Consider the following 15,174-nt stretch of genomic DNA (forward strand, 5'->3'; position numbering starts at 1 on the left):
AATTTTAAAAAGATGGGAAATGCTTAATTAGCATATTAGGAATTAACCAGATTTACAAATGTGCACCCATTAGAAATTTTACCCTTTAGAAATTTTATTTCAACTGGGAGGAAAAAAACACCATGAAACCACCCCAAATTATTTAACCATTAAAGCCAAATGGTTTAACAATATTTTGGGCTATTTTTAGGGAATACTCTACCACCAGGACATGAAATTTTCGGCTTAAAGTGAAGTAAAAGACAAAGCTTAAAATGGAAATTGCAACTGACATACTATGGTTCTGCAATTAAAATTAGTGGTGGTTCCTGTTCTCACAGGCATGTCAAAACCAGCTGTGGAATAAGGAACATCAAATGAAATAATGGATAAAATACACCAGAAAGAGTACTGCACTGGAGGCACTGTTTTAGAAACAGAATACACGGGCTTTATAAAGTTATTTTCTTTCCCATTAGTTTTTTTAAAAGCACAATTCAACTAGAGACAGAAGTTGAGACGTAACGTCTCTGGGTAGTGTACTACAGTTGTTAAAAAAATAAGTTTAAAACAAGAGCACACCAACAGGAAAGCAGAGGTAATGGATTTATGTCATCCAAAGCTACATTAATTAGGAAAAGAACAGTTTGAAACAGCCAATTTGTACTCATTAAAAATAACTGAGGTGACAGCGTTACTTTAAAATTTTCTTAGGGCATTTTCCAGTAGAACCCAGGATGCCCCGGGTAAAACTGTGCCTCCAAACTGTAACAAGTGCTCTGCTGGTTCATAATATTGTGCATGTCAATGAAACCATAAATTTGGAAAGGGTAAATTCTCCACTCTTAACCTGCTTGTGTCACTTTGGAAAAACAATTGTCTTAAATGCAATATTGTATAGAAAGCTTGAACCTCGTAAACTTGGACCAAGAAACCAAATTAAGACCTTCAAGCATGTGGGGTGTGTGTGTGTGTGTGTGTGTGTGTGTTTATATATATAAAAACATCCCTCCCCTACAATGAAAACCAAACAAACAAACAAACAAAACCTAAAAGTGTATACCTGCTTTCTGATTTCACAGCAAATCAGAAATTGCATAGGATATACTTTGTGCAAGGCAAAAAGCCTTTTAAGTATCTGGAATATAACTCCTAATCTTGCTCACAGTTCTGTGTATATCAGATATCATCAAATTTGTGTTTTAAGTAGTCTTTCATGACCTTGGCAATTGGTAGTTCATCAAGTAGCTTTAGGTTTTGAAGGCCTATACATTGTCGAATTTTAATTCGGCACAGGTCCTGCAAGTTTCTGGGCTGTCCTATAAAGATAGAAAAAAGAAAATGTTACAAAGCTGCAAAGCACAACATTTAAGGCGGGCTTTAAGGTTCTGAAAAGAATAGTTTATTTCACTGGGAAGTGTCTCTCTGTGGACTTTACATGCAAAGGATCAGAGACTCTAGCTAGGAGGACATGTCCTGGGTACCTTTATATGGCATCTCATTTGATCCTTTTCACATCCCTGGGATGGTTGATATTTTCACCTCCATTTTACAAATAGGGACACTAAAGATCAGGGATTTTAGTCAATTCCTCAATGTCAGACGACCAATTAAAGCTTTTTAGACAGAGGCTAAAACCAGATCTTCTGACTCTAAGCCTGGTATGCCTACCAGTACAAACTGGAATGTCAGTTCTTGTCCCAGGTAGCCTCTAATATGCTGGGTGAACCAGTGTGAGGGAAATCACTCTTCTGGGCCTCAGTTTCTCCACCTGAAAAGTGAAAGAACTAAAAGAGATGCTTTCTAACATGGCTCCTCCTGTCAGCTCACTGTCCAGGGCACAGAACACAATCCTGGGGAGCTCTCCCAAATGACATCTGCCCCGCTGTTCACCATGATTCTGGACACAGCAGAACTTGGCTGTGGGGAGAGCGTGGACTGGGAGGGCAGGGGGGGGTGGAAAAAGCACCCCAAGCTATTCTGAATCTCCATCTCTTCAAACATGCCACCCTGACCATCTGCCAATAAAAACCTCTGCTATAACACAACTCAGAAGAAAAATTACAAAATGCAATTTATTTCACTTTTGAATACTGTGTTTTACCGAATCAATACAGATGACCACAAACACAAGCAAAAATTCTTTGCCACAGAGCCTCAGAAGTGTTTGGATTCACATAAATTCTACTTTCATATTAAATGGTAATAATAATACAAACTAACATATGTTGAATGTGTACTCTGTGCCATGTAGTCTTATAAGCTCCCGACATATACTAACTCGTTTAATCCTTTTACGAGGGAAGTACTTTGATCATCATCCCCATTTTACAGACTGCTTGCATCTCTAAGTAACATACTCAAAGTCAAGCAGGATGCTATACTTCAGCGATTCTTAAACTTCTTGGCCTCAAAACCTCTTTACAGGGACTTCCCTGGTGGCGCAGTGGATGGGAATCCGCCTGCCAATGCAAGGGACACGGGTTCGATCACTGGTCCGGGATGATCCCACGTGCCGCGGAGCAGCTAAATCCGTGCGCCACGGCTGCTGAGCCTGCGCTCTACAGCCGCCAGCCACAACTAGAGCCTGTGGGCCGCGACTGCTGGGTCCGCGCACCTGGAGCCCGGCTCCGCAACGGGGCTGGGGGCACCGCAATGAGAGGCCCGCGCACCGCAGCGGAGAGTGGCCCCCGCTCACCGCAACTGGAGGGGGCCCGTGCGCAGCAGTGAGGACCCAACGCAGCCATAAATAAATAATTAAAAAAAAAAAAAACTCTTTACACTTTACCATATTATAAAACAGAAATTTCAGAAATACTTATTAATTCATTTAAAAATAACAAAGATAAACCCATTATATGTTAGTTAACATAAATACCACTGTTATGAAGGTAACAATATTTTCAAAAATAAATGATAAGAATGGCATTCTTTCACATTTCTTCAAACCTTTTAAAGGTCTGGCTTAACAGATGATAGCTGAACTCTGATATATGCTCCTACACTCAATCTGTTGTGATGAAACCACATCATCCAGCCTCTGGGGAAGTCCACTTACTCTCATAAAAGAAGGAATGTGGAAAAGACAAATAATGTCTTAGTATTATTATGAAAATTGCTTTGACCTCGATATCCTGAAAGGGTCTGGCTAACTCCAGGGGTCCCCAGGTCATACGTGGAGTACTACTGCTATACTTAGTACTTACTTGAATAGTACTCATTTACAGGGATCACCATTATTCAAAATTAAGTAATTCTTTATAAAAGAAAAAGGGTCCTTAAAACTTAGACCTCTGCTCTGTAAGGCTTGTATGAACAGGACTGTGCTTTCCAAGAGGTACTTATTAATACATGGTCTCTTAACAGAATCACAGCTGAAGCTACTGCTTTCCTAAAAATGGCTGTAAGCTAGGGGCACGTGTATCCGTGGATGTCTGCATAAGGATCCCTGTGAGGCTGTATCACTCACTCATGAGTCTCTTGGTGAGGTATGTCCCCCTCATCGTCCAGATCTCTACTAAAAGGGCACTGCTGAAAGGGAGATGAGGTCAGGTTCCCCATCAGATTCTCTCTGAGCTCCTTTTCTCTACAGTACTTAACAAGGCTATGATTTTACATTTACTTGGTGATTACCCATTAATGTCCATCCTCCTCACATGTTCCATGAGGGTAAGACGATTTCTGGCTGCCAATGCAAAAGTCCAATGCCTGGCACAATACTCAACAAATACTAGTTGAACAAATGAACACTTAATAGGCTTGTCCTTAAAGTATAAAACAGTCAGCTCATTGCAAAACACACCCATGTCAACGGCAAATCATTTTCTGACCTGTTTTGAATTATTTTTCATCACCATTCATGGGCTACCTTTAGGAAGAGAATAAATTATCACTGTCATTTTTCAATAAATGCTTATAGTATTTGATCTGAACATGCAAACCAGAATATGTATCAGATTTGAATCTTCTTTTTTTAAAGAATTTGATTTTCCTAATAGATGGCAGGTTCTTTTCAAGTACAATATTAATGAAAAGAACCACCACGATGTATTCAGGCAAAAAACAGATGACATAGAATTGACATATATAAATATACATGTGTACTTAAATGAAAACATATCATCTAACAATGTGGAAAACCTGTATTATTGGAATTTGCTTAGCTAAGATAGAAAAGATGGAGACAATAGGTTCCAAATAGAGGATCTTCTGATGGTCTCGTTTTGTGGCAGATTATACTCTCCAAAACGACCACAGTGCCTCATGCTCTTTTTTTTTTACAATGTGACTGGATACCCCATCATTAAGAGACAGTATCTAGGTTCCCTCTCCTTGAAACTGGGTGGGCTCATGACTATGGTGGAACTCACAGATCATAGCTTTCACCTGGCTCTTGGGACATTCACTCTTGACACACAGCTATCACCACGACATGAACAAGTCTCAGCAGCCTACAAAAAGGAACTGAGGTCATTGCCCAACATCCAGGCTGAGCTCCCAGCCAAGTGCCCGCACAACTAGCCAGCCATCAGAGTGAGCCCTTTTGACAGTGGAAAGGCCCCAGTCAAGTGGCTCCAGATGACACTGCTTGGAGTAGAGAAGTAAAATAATCAATTATTATTATTTTAAGCCACTAAAATTTGCAGCATTAGATAACCAAGTGAGATTCTGGGACGTGGAAGTAGGGGGTTGCCATTAAAAAAAAAAACCTAAAATAGATGGCTTTGTCATTGGGACCAGGTAGGGGGGAAAAGCTTTGACGAGGCTGTTGGTCAGGGCTTAAAGGAAAGTTTTTAAAATGTTACTAGAAGCTGGAGGAAAGGGGAGACTTTTAATGGTTTAATATGTTCAAGGGAGGCAGCTACAGAAATACTACCACCCTCAGAAGCTACTGGTGCATTAGCCTTTCCCAGGGAAAAATGTACTTTCTATGCCTAAATATCAGAAAGTTTTACTCAGCTTGCTACCGAATTTTCTTCTTCTTAAGCAGTGTGTTGTGGCAGTCTTTTAATGTTTGGGGAGAATGTGATCTTTTGAAGATTTCCTGACCATATATAATTCCTGTCTGCAGAAAGACCTTGAATGGTAAAGGCCAGAGTGGTTAAAAGCATCAACTCTGCAGCCAGCATCAACTGCTGGCCCCAGTAGCTCTTGGGTGAGCTACTTAGCCTCCTGCCTTGGTTTCTGCATCTATGAAATAAGGATAACACCACCTACATAATAGGCCTTACAAGCATAAAAAGAATTAGTTTTGGTAAAGTGCTTACAATAGTTCCCAGGCATATAGTAAGAGCTATAGAGTATTTGGTAAATAAATGTTAAAATAGTAATTTTAAATACTTGTAAGGATATGTTTTGCTTCCCCTTCTCAGAAAAGTAGAGGGCTCCTTTTTGGAAGATGAAGCTTCCTGGTGTTAAGACGGTAAGAAAACTAGCTGACAACTTAACAGTAAAAGAACAACTCGTAATCTAGTCCTGGGAAACAGTGCTGAGCAAACTGATGGAAATCATATTCTGGAAATCACTACATGACCTGGATTCGTCAGAGATGTGAGAACTTTGTATAAAAAAGCTGTGCAGTGATGAAGTGAGGTTGTGTCGTTATACTACTGTTCCACAAATATATAGATATTCCCTCACCTTGCCAGGTAGTGGCACTGAGTGAAAAGTGGGCTACATAATAAAGAGTAATAAAGACTAACTGTAATGACTGTTATTTCTAAGACTATTTAAGGACCCATTTTTTCAGGAATATCATTTTAGAAATAGAAGATTATGACTGAAAAAGAAGTACAGGCATACCTCGTTTTATTGTGTTTTGCAGATACTGCATTTTTTACAAATTGAAGGTCTGTGGCAACCCTGAATTGAGGAAGTCTATCAGTGCCATTTTTCCAGCAGCATTTGCTCACTTCATGTCTCTGTGTCACATTTTGGTAGTTCTTGCAATATTTCAAACATTGCCATTATTATTATATTATTATGGTGATCTGTGATCAGTGATCCTTTTCTTGAAGTTACTACTAGGCTAAAGGCTCAGATGATGATTAGCATTTTCTAGCAATAAAGTATTTTTTAAATTAAGATACGCACATTGTTTTTTTAGACATAATGCTATTGCACACTTGATATACTACAATATAGTCTAAACATAACTCTTCCATGCACTGGGAAACCAAACAATTTGTATGACTTGCTTTATTGCAATAGTCACTTTATTGCAGTGGTCTGGAACAGAACCTGCAGTATCTCTGAGATGTGCCTATTATTTATTTTCTTGTCAACATATCACTCAAAAGTATTTACTGAGCACCTACTATGTACTTAAAAATGCACTGTCCCAGAGATTAAAGGGGCAAGAGAAAGAAGGAGGTGGTGGCAGAGGAAAAGAAGGCAGAGAAAGAGAATAAAGGGAACAAAAGCAAAAAACCAACACATGTGCACGCTGTTTACCAGGTGTCTTAGAAAATTACTCCTGTCCTGTTAAATAGCAACTGCCTTGTCCATGGGATGACAGGGGAGACCTTGGGGGACATCTCACAAAAAGAGTATAATTTAAGGAATTATAAACACTATGGGGGATGCAGAAACACTACAAACTATTATTCATACTAATGAACTACAATGGGATTACATAATACTTCAAAGGGTTATTAGTCTTTCCATTTGGTAAAGAAGCCCATCATTATTAATAATTGGGCTGGTATAAAATAGGAAATCAGCTTTTGAAGGGTCTGGTCTAGTATAATTACAAAACCAGGGCAGCAGCATAATTTTGAAAATTAAATATCCTAAAGCACCTCCTTTTGACATGACCACCACTGCATTTATAATAGGCTAACCTTATTTTTAGCACTCTCCATCTTAGGTCAACATCTGGAATGGTCTCCCAATACCCCTTTGTTTTATTTCAGTTTCCCATTTTAAGACCCTATCATAAACACATTTTATTCCTTTGCTTTTGCCTCTGAATTCCCTTCACAGGAACTTAGTATGAAATGTGTTAAATCTTATTTTACAGGACAAAGGTAGTTGCGAGCTCACCTCAAAATAAAAATCATGGTATTGTAAAATAAAAGGCTACTCTGATTTAACTCTTAAATAGAATCCAAAAGTACACAATGTCAGCCTTGATGATATTTGTCCACTTGTTACATTTTTCTTCACAGGCACACAAGCTTTGACCTATTTTTCTCATTTGCACTAAGCCAAACAAAAGCATATATTGCTTCCTAACAAATAACAGAAATCCCTAGAAGCCTACATAAAAAATAGAAAGTGATACAAATATGACAGAAATAGTACAGAATAAGGTAATACTTTCCATATCAAAGAACCTTAAAATGTGGTGTAATTTGACTTAAAACTGCGTACTATTTATTTATTTCTAAAAGTGATTTTAATCATTGGGACTAAATAACCTAATAAGACTACAATGTAGATGTGTAGCAAAATCCCCAATGAGAAGAAAAATCAATAATCAAAAATAACCTTAGTTAAAATGTGTTACACAAATTATTTCCCCGAAGAGTTATACTAAGGTAACACTATTTTGGTTAAGTCATACTTAAAAAAAAAAAAGTCACAGAAATTGATTAAAGAAGCATTTGAAAGGAACACAGGAGTAAGGGCACCTGATGCCGAGGGGTTGTATGGGGTCATCTGCTTACATACCTACCTGTTGCTGTGCTGGACTCAGCTGAGAAAGCCACAGCCTAAATTGCACTTTCTTAAAATTAAAGTCATGATTTATATTCTTACTTTTTTTAAAGTTTAAAACTTTGCAGCTAAAACATACTACTTGACTATGACTAAAATTTAAATAAAGACATATTTCAGGTTACTATAGTGTTTATAAAATAGTATTTTTAAATGCCCGTGATTTCAGGTTACTGTAGTGTTTATAAAATAGTATTTTTAAATGCCCGTAACTGATGTTCTAGAAAGTAACAATCTTAAGTACTTGATGGATTAAGTTTCTGCAAAACAGTTTATCCAACTCATTCCCATTTACCTAATCTTTTTCTCTTAGAAGTATGAGCCCTTTATTTTTCAAATTCCTTTTGGTCAATTTACTTATTTAAAAAGTTTTTATTTAAATAAAATATTTAAAAATTGTTTAAATTATTAAATACATTAAAATTTAAAATTTAATTTAAATAATTAATTCCTTTTATTAACTCCTTTAATTCCTTAAAACATACAAATTGAAATATTGATACAACCCAGCACTACCTTTTACCTACCACTGAAGCATACTGAGCAGCTGCTTCAAGTATTTGGACAGCATCTACTAGAAACACAGATCAGTGCATTACCTTAGACTCCTCTGGATATTAAACACAAACCCAATTGGCATATTCTCTGCCTTAAGAGTAATTTATACGAGAGCCTGCTATGCTATGTAAAAAAAAAAAAAAAAAAAAGGGGTTTAGATAAAATAGTATTTTTAAATGCCCGTAACTGATGTTCTAGAAAGTAACAATCTTAAGTACTTGATGGATTAAGTTTCTGCAAAACAGTTTATCCAACTCATTCCCATTTACCTAATCTTTTTCTCTTAGAAGTATGAGCCCTTTATTTTTCAAATTCCTTTTGGTCAATTTACTTATTTAAAAAGTTTTTATTTAAATAAAATATTTAAAAATTGTTTAAATTATTAAATACATTAAAATTTAAAATTTAATTTAAATAATTAATTCCTTTTATTAACTCCTTTAATTCCTTAAAACATACAAATTGAAATATTGATACAACCCAGCACTACCTTTTACCTACCACTGAAGCATACTGAGCAGCTGCTTCAAGTATTTGGACAGCATCTACTAGAAACACAGATCAGTGCATTACCTTAGACTCCTCTGGATATTAAACACAAACCCAATTGGCATATTCTCTGCCTTAAGAGTAATTTATACGAGAGCCTGCTATGCTATGTAAAAAAAAAAAAAAAAAAAAGGTGTTTAGTGAACAGTTAAGTGGTTAACTTACTCAAGGACTCCTTGGCACCTCTGATGTGCTGCTGTGCACGGTGAATTTCTGAAACTGGGATCTAGAATCCAGGGTACTAGTCTTCTAAACTGACTTGCACTCTTAAAATTATAGGACCTCAAAGAATTTTTGTTTATGTGTGTTATATCCATCTATATTCATCATATCTAGAAAATAAACTTCAGAAATTTTAAAAATACTTATTGATTCACTTAAAATAATAGTAATAAATTTATTATCAGTTGAAATAAGTTTTATGGGAAAAAAAGCTGCTTTTCAAAACAAGAAAGATTTCATGAGAAGAGTGGCACTGTTTTACATCTCTGCAAATATCTCTTAGGTCTGGCTTCAGAGAAGACTGCTGGATTTACAGATCTGCTTCTGCGTACCATCTGTTGTAATATGCTGTCGTGATTGAAGGAGATGAAGAAAATCCAGACTCACATAGGTAGTTGGAAAAGGAAGGAATATTTTAATGGCCTTTTTAGATAATCATGGATCTTCTTTGATACTTCACCAAAACTCAACAAGAGGTGTTTTTTTAAAGGTTAGATGCAATATGGAATCTGAAACCACAACAATGAACTTCTTTATACTCTCTCACATTAAAATCCATTGGTCTGTTTTGCCCTCTGAACGGATCTTTTACCCATGCATGATTTTGTAACATCATGCATTAGTCATTTGGAAAATATGGGTTACCTGGGTTATTATGCAGATCTTTCAAATGTTGACCCAATTTATTACATGATATCAAAAAATTACTTTTGTTATTATCTCTACTAATCTCAAAAAAGTCTTTACATGTTGGGAAACTGTCAATATCCCAGTGACAAATACAAAAATACAAGTTTTTCAAAATTCTAACTTTCACTTGAAAGCTCAAATTTTATGACTCCCCATAAATACTGTCGGTTGTTTTCCTTAAGGTGACAAATGCACTTTATTCATTTTCAACAAAATGTCTACCTAATACCAAAGCCTAAACAGCTATAGTTTGGCTGTCCGTCCACCCTTCAGGTAAAAATGGTATTCCACCAAAAATGCTGCTGGTTCAACTCAAACAAATCACAGATGTACTTTTCCTCAATTCAATCACAGCACTTCATTACATAGTAAGAATACTTTCAATTTCCATCCCACAGAATATTTGAAAGGTACATACTGAAAGGGACAAGATTTAATAAAATTAAATCAAAGAGATTCCTAAATGGAACTGGAACACTCTTTACTGAGATTGCCTTGTGGTGAAGAACACAACTACTAGTACCCTCTGGGACTACTGCCTTGATTAATGCTGAGGTACCTGCCATTTTACCCACCACAGCTCTTACACCATCAGTGCAAAAGTCAGTGCAGAGACACAGACGTAGAGAACGGGCATGTGGGCACGGGGGGGTGGGGGGAAGGGGAGGGTGGGATGAATTGGGAGATTAGGTACAGATAGCTCATGGGAACCTGCTGTATGGCACAGGGAGCTCAGCTCCGTGCTCTGTGATGACCTTGATGGGGGGAGGAAGGGGGGAGGGAGGTCCAAGAGGGAGGGGATATAGGTATACATATAGCTGATTCACTTCATTGTACAGCAGAAACTAACACAACATTGTAAAGCAATTTTACTCCAATAAAAAAAAAGAAAAGGCAAATAGTATCTTAGTATTGTTATGAAATTAGTTTTGGCCTCATGGGCACCTAAAACTGTCTTGAGGACCCCCAAGAGTCCACACTGTTCTACATGAATCCAGAAACAAAATAAAATAAAACCACAAGCAGCAGGATATCATCCCCTTTAAGAGTGTTTATTGGCAAGAATTTTTAAAAGGAGGGACTCCGGGCTTCCCTGGTGGCGCAGTGCTTGAGAGTCCGCCTGCCGATGCAGGAGACGCGGGTTCGTGCCCCGTTTCGGGAAGATCCCACATGCCGCGGAGCGGCTGGGCCCGTGAGCCATGGCCACTGAGCCTGCGCGTCCGGAGCCTGTGCTCCGCAAATGGGAGAGGCCACAACAGTGAGAGGCCCGCATAACGCAAGAAAAAAAAAAAAAAAAAAAGGAGGGACTCCACAGACTATGGTCTAATTCCCCCATTTTTCAGAGAAGGAAACAGACCCATGAGGCAGATGGAGGCTAAGCAGCTTGCCCAAGTTTATTAGGTAAGTCAGACACTGGGTCAAGAGCCCATTAACTGCTCTCTCCACCACCAGACTCAGCTGATTCAATAGCACCCATGACACAGGCACAGCTGAGAAACCTTCAGGACGCTGTAAGGGAGACACGTGCCTCTGAATACAAGTGGGCAAAACTCTACTCAGCCCAAGGGACCATGGATAAGATGATTTTCGCATTGTAAGTAAAAATGATAAAAATAATGAATAGACTTCTGGTTTCAGCTCCAACATATAAAGAACTTGAAGTCCTCACTCCAGTCCTTACAAGAAGAAAAAGCTGAACAAACTGAAATTAATGACTTATCTAGGACCCATTGGTAAACTGATGTCACAGGGCAAGCCTCCACCATAAAATCTGGAGAGAGAATCAGATCTAGAGTCACAGCTGAAATCTGTGCACCTGCAGCAGTAGCCACTGGAGCCACAAACTGGTAGGAACACTTAAATGGTCATTTTGACAAACTGCCAGGAGCTGTGCACGGACCAGCCTGAGAGAGAGAGCCACAGTCTTAGGAAACACCCGATGTTCTGAGCTTTCCTTTCAGGAACCCCATCAGGTTCTCACATGAAGAGCCAATAAAGACCCCCTCATGGCTCTGCCAGGGGGAGGGGGAGAATAACTATCTGACATACACTCAGAAACTTCATAACAAAGTCTGTTCTCCAAGGGAAGAGACTTCACCAGAGTCTTACCCCACCTGGAGAATAAAGGTTTCTCTGACTCCAGCCACTGCAGTCCTCCTAGCTCACCAAGGTGTGGCTATTTGGGGGTGGGGGGCAGGGCATGAAACAGGGGAGAGGGCAAAACTGCTTTCTCTTGAAATCTCTCTCTCTTTCTTAAAAAACTTTCATACTCTGAGTAACTCCTTGACTCGGAAAGTTTACATTGTAGGGCAGGGAGATGATAAGGGGAAAAGAGCACTAGATTACAATCCCATTTTTGCTCAAGGAGAGTTCTATTATTATTTAACCATTTCTCAGGGTAAGCTTTACTTATGAAATAGTCTTTCTTGAAGTTTTAACGTTGCATCTCTTTTAACAACATTTTCTTGTGCTCACCCTTTCTTGTGCATAAATGTTAATTTTTTCTTTTGAATTGGGCAAACATTCCTACAATCTCTGCTCTTTATCTTCAGCTAGAGAATTTTTGCCCATTCCTATATGCCAGAGTTTCCATGATCCTCTTAGCTCTAAATGGTGTCTGTGCAAACGTTACGTACCAATTATTCTACTTTAATTAACTGCATGCATTTGCATGACCCTCAGAATGAGTGTCTCCAAAAGACCTCCATCAACGGACCTCCATCATCCTCCATCAATGGACCTCCATCCGAATGTCTGCTGCTGTCTGTCATCAACACCATTTCTACCTGTCATCGGTCACATCTTCATTGCTCTCTCTGTTGTTGTCCCTTTAGTTTATTTGCTCCAATCTTTTTTTTATCTAGTAAAAGAACTAAAAGACCAAAAACTGGCTTCTCTAAGCAGGAAACACCTTTCCCTCAGCAAGGTGATCCTCATTCTCCAGGTAGGATCCTTGGCTCTTCTTAGCTGTATTTACCATTCCAGGGCACAAAAAAGCTGCTCCTTCAGTTGACTGGCTTTCTGGAGGTGACCACATTGAGTTCCAGCCATTCTAGAAGGCAGAGGTTTCTGGAAGTCTGTCTGTAGAATTAACAACACCTCTTTGTGGCTTCTCCCTCTACTGTGACCAACAAGGCACCCACAGATACTACCTTATAACTAAGCCACTTGACCTGCTCTGTTTTTATGGAGTGTGTATCAGAGTTTTTATGGCAATTTTTCTGAAAAGCCACAGTAGCTTTTAGATTCTAGGATTATGATTGTCTTGAGTTCTTCCAATTTACATAACTTGCTCTCTAGTAAAATGGCCCTGAATAAAGACCACCAAGTGGCATTTCTGCTGTCCTTACACCTGAGGAGTCTGAGTTCTCAGATGTGAGGCCAAGGACTCGGGGCCTAGAGAGCAGTAGCTCTCAGCAGCAGTAAAGACTGAAAGGAGCTCAGGGATTTGACTTGATGGCTCCCTGAACCACCCAACCATCTTTCACTCTGGTTTTCTTTTCTTTTTTTAAAATTATTTAATTAATTTATAATTTTTGGCTGCATTCGGTCTTCATTGCTGCACGCGGGCTTTCTCTAGTTGCGCTGAGTGGGGGGCTACTCTTTGTTGCAGTGCATGGGCTTCTCATTGCGGTGGCTTCTCTTGTTACGGAGCACAGGCTCTAGGCGCGTGGGCTTCAGTAGTTGTGGCTTGCGGGCTCTAGAGTGCAGGCTCAGAAGTTGCGGCACATAGGCTTAGCTGCTCCGTGGCATGTGGGATCTTCCCGGACCAGGGCTCGAACCCATGTCCCCTACATTGGCAGGTGGATCCTTAACCACTATGCCACCAGGGAAGTCCTCACTCTGGTTTCCAAGAGAGCCAGTACAGACCTCCAGAGGGCATCAGCTACAGTTGGTCCTTCTAGCACATAATTATTTACTAGGAAATGAAAATCTAATAAATAATGCACAGGTGAAGCAGAAACACTTAATTTGCTTTTGGCAGGAAACACCACTGACAGCAAAGTCAAGAAGTAATGAATTATGTTGCATCACCTGAAGACAGAGGATAACTGCAGCCTTCCAAGGACAGATGGTCCTTCACTTCTGAAAAGCATCCCAAGTTTGCTCAGCCACCATCCTTACAGATGCAGCCAATTAGCCAACCCACACTTACTGAGGACCTACTAGGTGTATGGCTCTGCTCTAGGTGCAGTGAAGAACTCAAACACAAAGAGGCAGTCCCGTCAATTTTTCTATCTGCCCTAATTTTAAAGGTATGTGTGAATCTCTTTTTAACTCAACATTCTTGCTCTCCAGCAGCACTCCATGGTAGAACTGAGCAGCTCCAAGGGCCAGGGGACGAAGGGGCAGCTCCCCCCATCCCCCTGGCTGCCTGTCTCAGATGCAGACCACACAACAGTTTATAGATTTGAAAACAGAGGCTAGGGTAGAATAAGAATCTAAGGGATTCACTCTGTAGGTAGCAAGCCAGCTCTTGCTGTTCATCTACCCTCACTTAATTAATTATTTTATTAAAAAAAATATATATAGCACTTAAAATGTGCCAGGTACTGTTTTAAGTGCTTTATAAATATTAACTCATTCAATCCTCACAACAAGCTTGTAAGACAGATATAATTACCCCAATTTTAAGATGAGGACACTGAGGCACAAAGCGGTTAGCTAACCCACCCAAAGTTACAGCTAATATGTGGTAGAGTCACGGCTGGTCTAACATAGTCTAGCCTTAGTCTACACCATTAACCACCGAGCAAAGTATTTAACAAACAGGCTGCGGCATTTATGTGTGTAACATGCCTTCCTGAAGACAGACAAGGTAACTTAACCATGAGCCTCTAGTGTTAAAGTTAAAACAACAACAATAGCAGCAACAACAAAAATATATTCAGAATTTATTAAGAATAAGATATACTTTATAGGCTACATACCACGACATAATTCTAACCTCAAGTTCAAGAGTAATCTTATCTTTCACTACACCAACACCCCTACTGGTCTATATAAATGAAAACTGCTAGAACATTTGCTGAGAGAATCAGCATTTGAATTTTTGCTGTAGTCTTTTCCTAAAATGTGGCCTGGATCTGAAGGGTCAGCTGGGGAGGAATCAGCACACATAACATCTCCTGTCTCTGGGTACATCAGTGTGCCTCAAAAGCTTTCTGCGAGGGACCACTTACCAGATAGCCCAAAACACCTCTCCCAAGGCGGGCATATCTGTGCTGTACAAGTCAACAGCCACTAGGCACTTGTGGATGTTTAAATTTAAATTAATTAAATAAAATTAAAAATTCAGTTCCTATGTGGCACTTGCCACATAATAAGTGTTCAACAGCCACATGGGGCTAGTGGCTACCACAGTCGACAGCACAGAGACCATTTCCATCATTACAGAAAGTTCTATTAGACAGCATGAGTTAGATCCTGAGCGTGATTTCTTTTTATGCTTGAGTC

The 15,174-nt window shown here is 39.2% G+C and overlaps 1 protein-coding gene across 1 annotated transcript in view; it reads right to left on the bottom strand.

The window, feature by feature from the left end:
* Nucleotides 1-995: 995 nt before the first annotated feature.
* ASB7 (ankyrin repeat and SOCS box containing 7) overlaps nucleotides 996-15,174 on the bottom strand; it is a 46,598-nt gene continuing 32,419 nt past the window's right edge. Inside the window, exon 6 of the mRNA XM_007458458.1 lies at nucleotides 996-1,298. Within this exon, the coding sequence (XP_007458520.1) occupies nucleotides 1,159-1,298 (140 nt within the window). The 3' untranslated portion in view covers nucleotides 996-1,158. The remainder of the gene's footprint in view (nucleotides 1,299-15,174) is intronic.

Source organism: Lipotes vexillifer, unplaced genomic scaffold (genome assembly GCF_000442215.2).
Source record: "Lipotes vexillifer unplaced genomic scaffold, Lipotes_vexillifer_v1.1 scaffold626, whole genome shotgun sequence".
NCBI lineage: Eukaryota > Metazoa > Chordata > Mammalia > Artiodactyla > Lipotidae > Lipotes > Lipotes vexillifer.